Source organism: Oncorhynchus mykiss, chromosome 24 (assembly GCF_057628025.1).
Source record: "Oncorhynchus mykiss isolate SJ-2025 chromosome 24, ASM5762802v1, whole genome shotgun sequence".
In the NCBI taxonomy this organism is placed as follows: domain Eukaryota; kingdom Metazoa; phylum Chordata; class Actinopteri; order Salmoniformes; family Salmonidae; genus Oncorhynchus; species Oncorhynchus mykiss.
The window spans coordinates 43,131,501-43,137,500 of NC_143045.1; the positions used below are offsets into that span (position 1 = coordinate 43,131,501).

General features: G+C 43.5%; 1 protein-coding gene across 1 annotated transcript in view; it reads left to right on the forward strand.

Annotated features, from left to right (window-relative positions):
• Positions 1-6,000, forward strand: part of ehd2b (EH domain containing 2b) — a 35,479-nt gene that overhangs the window by 23,027 nt on the left and 6,452 nt on the right. The window contains exons 4-5 of the mRNA XM_036961454.2: positions 2,267-2,364; positions 5,580-5,803. Of these exons, the coding sequence (XP_036817349.2) occupies positions 2,267-2,364; positions 5,580-5,803 (322 nt within the window). The remainder of the gene's footprint in view (positions 1-2,266; positions 2,365-5,579; positions 5,804-6,000) is intronic.

Here is a 6,000-nt window from a genome sequence, read left to right on the forward strand (position 1 = left end):
GGCATTTAGTGGAATGTTTGGAAAGCTGCCCTGACCTGAGGAGAACCTGAGGAGAACCTGTAGGTAAATTATAGATGCTAGATGCTCCTCTAACTGTTCCATGTTATGTTATTGTGTTATGGTGTTATGTTATTGTTTTATGTTATTGTGTTATGGTGTTATGTTATTGTTTTATGTTATTGTGTTATGGTGTTATGTTATTGTTTTATGGTGTTATGCTATTGTGTTATGTTATTGTGTTATGGTGTTATGTTATTGTTTTATGGTGTTATGTTATTGTTTTATGGTGTTATGTTATTGTGTTATGTTATTGTTTTATGTTATTGTGTTATGGTGTTATGTTATTGTGTTATGGTGTTATGTTATTGTTTTATGGTGTTATGTTATTGTGTTATGGTGTTATGTTATTGTGTTATGGTGTTGTTTTATGGTGTTATGCTATTGTGTTATGTTATTGTTTTATGGTGTTATGTTATTGTTTTATGCTGTTATGTTATTGTTTTGCAGTGGCTGGTCAAAGTATTCACCCAAAGTATTCACCCAAAGTATTAATTGTTGCCTTACAACCTGGAATTAAAATATAAACCCCACAAAATCTATAATTTGATTTACACAACATGCCTACCACTTTGAAGATGCAAAATGTTTTATTGTGTAACAAACAAGAAATAAGACAAAAAAAACAGAACTTGAGTGTGCATAACTATTCACCTCCCTCAACACTTTGTAGAGCCAGCTTTTGCAGCAATTACAGCTTTAAGTCTCTTGGGGTATGTCTCCATAAGCTTGGCACATCTAGCCACTGGGATTTTTGCCCATTCTTCAAGCAAAACTGTTCCAGCTCCTTCAAGTTGGATGGGTTCTGCTGGTGTACATCAATCTTTAAGTCATACCACAGATTCTCAATTGGATTGGAGGTCTGGGCTTTGACTAGGCCATACCAAGACATTTCAATGTTTCCCCTTAAACCACTCTAGGGTTGCTTTAGCAGTATGCTTAGGGCCATTGTCCTGCTGGAAGGTGAACCTCTGTCCCAGTCTCAAATCTCTGGATGAGTGAAACAGGTTTCCCTCAAGAATTTCCCTGTATTTAGCACCATCCATAATTTCTTCAATTTTGATCAGTCCCTGCAGATGAAAAACATCCCCAGGGCATGATGCTTCCACCACCATAATTCACTGTGGGGATGGGATTCTCGGGGTGAGGAGGGGTGTTGGGTTTGTTTTTCTTGATGGACAAAAAGCTACATTTTAGTCTCATATGACCAGAGTAACTTCTTCCATATGTTTGGGGAGTCTCCAACATGTGTTTGCTTATTTTTTCTTTAAGCAATGGCTTTTTTCTGGCCATAAAACTCTGTGGAGTGTACGGCTTAAAGTGGTCCTATGGACAGATACTCCAATCTCCGCTGTGGAGCTTTGCAGCTCCTTCAGGGTTATCTTTGGTCTCTAAGTTGCCTCTTTGATTAATGCCCTCCTTGCCTGGTCCATGAGTTTTGGTGGGCAGCCCTCTCTTGGCAGGTTTGTTGTGGTGCCATAACCCAACCCTGATCTGTACTTCTCCACAACTTCGTCCCTGACCTGTTTGGAGAGCTCCTTGGTCTTCATGGTGCCGCTTGCTTGGTGGTTCCCATTGCTTAGTGGTGTTGCAGACTCTGGGGCCTTTCAGAACAGGTGTATATATACAGAGATCATGTGACAGATCATGTGACACTTAGATGCACACAGGTGGACTTTATTTGGGGCGGCAGGGTAGCCTAGTGGTTCGACTTGTAACCGGAAGGTTGCAAGTTCAAACCCCCGAGCTGACAAGGTACAAATCTGTCGTTCTGCCCCTGAACAAGGTAGTTAACCCACTGTTCCTAGGCCGTCATTGAAAATAAGAATTTGTTCTTAACTGACTTGCCTAGTTAAATAAAGGTAAAATAAAATAAATGTAACTAATTATGTGACTTCTGAAGGTAATTGGTTGCACCAGATCTTATTTAGGGGCTTCATAGCAGAGGGGGTTAAAACAAATGACCGCACCACTTTTCAGTTTTACATTTAATTTATTTTTTTTAAACAAGTACTTTTTTTCATTTCACTTCAACAATTTGGACTATTGTGTTTGTCCATTACATGCAATCCAAAATAAACATCCATTTAAATGACAGGTTGTAAAGCAACGAAATAGGAAAATCGCTGAGGGGGATGAGTTGACTTTTGCAAGGCACTGTATGACTGTTGTGTCATGTCCCTCCCCCTTCTCTGCTGTTGCGTGATAGGTTCCAGTGTGCCCAGCTGCCCAATCAGGTCTTGGAGAGCATCAGCATCATCGACACACCGGGGATCCTGTCAGGAGCGAAGCAGAGGGTGAGCCGAGGTAAGAAGAGGTGGAGGTTGGGGGGAGTGGACAGGACAAGGAGAGGAGGAGGTAGGGGGGAGTGGACAGGACAAGGAGAGGAGGAGGTAGTGGACAGGACAAGGAAAGGAGGAGGTAGGGGGGAGTGGACAGGACAAGGAGAGGAGGAGGTAGGGGGGAGTGGACAGGACAAGGAGAGGAGGAGGTAGGGGGGAGTGGACAGGACAAGGAGAGGAGGAGGTTGGGGGGACCAGACAGGACAATGTGAGGTGGAGGTAGGGGGTCACAGACACATCTGGTCTGGTCCCTCATCTGTCATGGTCAGCTAAAACAACTACTTCCTCCCTCCTGACCTGGCTAACCGATGTGACCGACCTCCATGCACTGAAGCAAGGAGACAAGGATATAGGGTGACAAGGATATAGGGTGACAAGGATATAGGTTGACAAGGATATAGGGTGAAAAGGAGACAAGGACATAGGAGACAAGGACATAGGTGACAAGGATATAAGGTGACAAGGATATAGGGTAGTGTGTGGGTGAAAACATGCTTTGGTGATGAAATTGAACTGCCTTATGTTATAGAAGAGATTTTACCAAGACAAATATGATTATTTATGTTCTGAATCGTTCTTTCTCTACCATATCATTAACATTCTATCTGGGAAGTCGGATTTCGTAACCTCATTACATTCAACAATAAGCAGCGATCTCTGTTGACATAGCTGTGCCACTTCTTGCCGCAACTTTTGAGGATTTTACATGTTGGGGTGGTCTTCTGCAAAGCTGTTTCCGCGGGTTGTGAAAAACTACATGAACACAAGCCCAATTAAATGTTAAAAGCTCCGTTGAAGTTTCACAGATCTGCTTGTTTTTCTGAGACTTCTTTGAAAAATAACAGGAATTTGAATATATTAAAGAACTTAAACTAAAAGATACTAAAATATGAAAATACTACGTCGTGTCTGATCGATCTCACCTCCTATATTGTTTTTTTTGTCCTCTGGATATGAGAAGAAAGATGAGAGTTGGACAGTGAGTCTGTCAGTTAGCCTTCATTCTCTCACAGCATCCAACCTCGCTGACGCAACCCACTGGGCACAGACATCAGTTCAACGTCTGGTTTTGATTTACATTTGGTTGAGTTGTCAACTAACCAACTAACGTGAAATCAACAACAAATGTCACCATATCAATGGATTTAGGTTGAATTTGGGTAAATAAAAGACTAAATGCCTTTTACAATTATGACTTTTTGCAAATCTAATCAGTTGTCCACTTTGATTCAACGTTATCACATTAATGTTTTTGGTTGAAATGAAGCGATTCAACCAGTTTGGCCTCCATTGATTTGGCCATCCTACAAGGGTAAAAACTACAATAAGTTTTGAACAGATACTGACTGAGACATGAGGGTTGGAGAATTGGTTTTCTTAGAGGGGTATCTACACAACCCAAATTGTCAAAAGATGCGTTTTTGATTGGACACCCAGAGGATACAAGTAGACAAGGATACAGGGTGACGAGGATACAAGGAGACGAGGATACAGTGGGAACGAGGATATAGGGGAACGAGGATACAGGGGAACGAGGATACAGGGGGACGAGGATACAAGGGGACGAGGATACAGGGGGACGAGGATACAGGGGGACGAGGATACAGGGGGACGAGGATACAGGGTGACGAGGATACAGGGGGACGAGGATACAGGGGGACGAGGATACAGGGGGACGAGGATACAGGGGGACGAGGATACAGGGGGACGAGGATACAGGGGGACGAGGATACAGGGGGACGAGGATACAGGGGGACGAGGATACAGGGTGACGAGGATACAGGGTGACGAGGATACAGGGGGACGAGGATACAGGGGGACGAGGATACAGGGGGACGAGGATACAGGGGGACGAGGATACAGAGGGACCCTGGCGAGTTCTTCAGATTCCTCCACCACGTCTTGGAAGGAACACACACACAAAGATTTTTTTTTATTTAACCAGGTAGGCTAGTTGAGAACAAGTTCTCATTTGCAACTGCGACCTGGCCAAGATAAAGCATAGCAGTGTGAACAGACAACAACAGAGTTACACATGGAGTAAACAATAAACAAGTCAATAACACAGTAGAAAAAAAGGAGAGTCTATATACATTGTGTGCAAAAGGCATGAGGAGGTAGGCGAAGAATTACAATTTAGCAGATTAACACTGGAGTGATAAATGATCAGATGGTCATGCTACAGGTAGATATACTGGTGTGCAAAAGAGCAGAAAAGTAAATAAATATAAACAGTATGGGGATGAGGTAGGTAAAATTGGGTGGGCTATTTACCGATAGACTAGATAAATACAGGACAGAGGTTTTGAGCGTGAAGCCTCGTGAATCTGTCTCTCACTCCTTAAATTCCCTCCCTTTCCATCCTAATACCGTGTCACCGTTCATGGGGCATGAGTAACTATAACAACATTAAGTATGATGACGGTGGAACAACAGAAGAGACGAAGCCTTGTGGAAAATATGAGGGCAGGTCAATGCCTCCAGTGTTATGACCTTACCGCATTCCAACCTATCAGTTAGGAGAGCTTTCTGCTCAAGGTCCTGTTGGAGTCACATCGTAACGCATGTACGGCAGATACTGGAGAGGAAACTGTATCAGTTAGAGGAATGTGAGGAACGAAGTACTCATCAGAGAAAGAGAGAGAGAGGACTCATCAGAGAGAGAAGAGAGAGAGGACTCATCAGAGACAGAAAAGAGAGGACTGATCAGAGAGAAGAGGACTCATCAGAGAGAAGAGACAGAAGAGAGAGGACAGAGATGTGAAGGGTCTGTGTAGCCCTATTCCCCTCTCCTCTGTGTGTGTGTGTGTGTGTGTGTGTGTGTGTGTGTGTGTGTGTGTGTGTGTGTGTGTGTGTGTGTGTGTGTGTGTGTGTGTGTGTGTGTGTGTGTGTGTGTGTGTGTGTGTGTGTGTGTGTGCTCTAAAACCAACTATATGGGAGTGCTTCAACATGTCTTTATGGACTTTTATTTATCCTGTTTTTTCTCATTGAGATAACATCTCTTTTCCAAGAGAGACCTGTCAAGCATGCGTTTTGTGATCATGTGTTTTGTGCTCAGCGTGTTGCAAATCTAGAAATGTAACACCCTCATCTCCTTTTCACTGTTTCACTATTAATACTCTGACAGACTCCTCGTGTCCCGTCTCTCCCCTGACCTCTGACCCCTAACCCTCTCTTCAGGCTATGACTTCCCAGCGGTGCTACGTTGGTTTGCGGAGCGCGTTGACCGCATCATCCTCCTGTTCGACGCCCACAAGTTGGAGATCAGTGATGAGTTCTCCGAGGCCATCGGAGCGCTGCGTGGTAACGAGGACAAACTGCGTGTCGTCCTGAACAAGGCTGACATGGTGGGAACACAACAGCTGATGAGGATCTACGGAGCTCTAATGTGGTCTCTGGGCAAGGTGAGAGGAGACCTTTACTCATCGCCAAGGGAAATGTTGTCATTCTACAGCTAGTGAAACAATAAACAATTACTAGAAAATAAATATTATTGTGGGGGGTGATATGCATTGGTTGAAGCCCATTGGTTGAAGCTCATTGGTTGAAGCTCATTGGTAAATTCAAATCTCCCTACCATCATATATAATATGCCACCAAT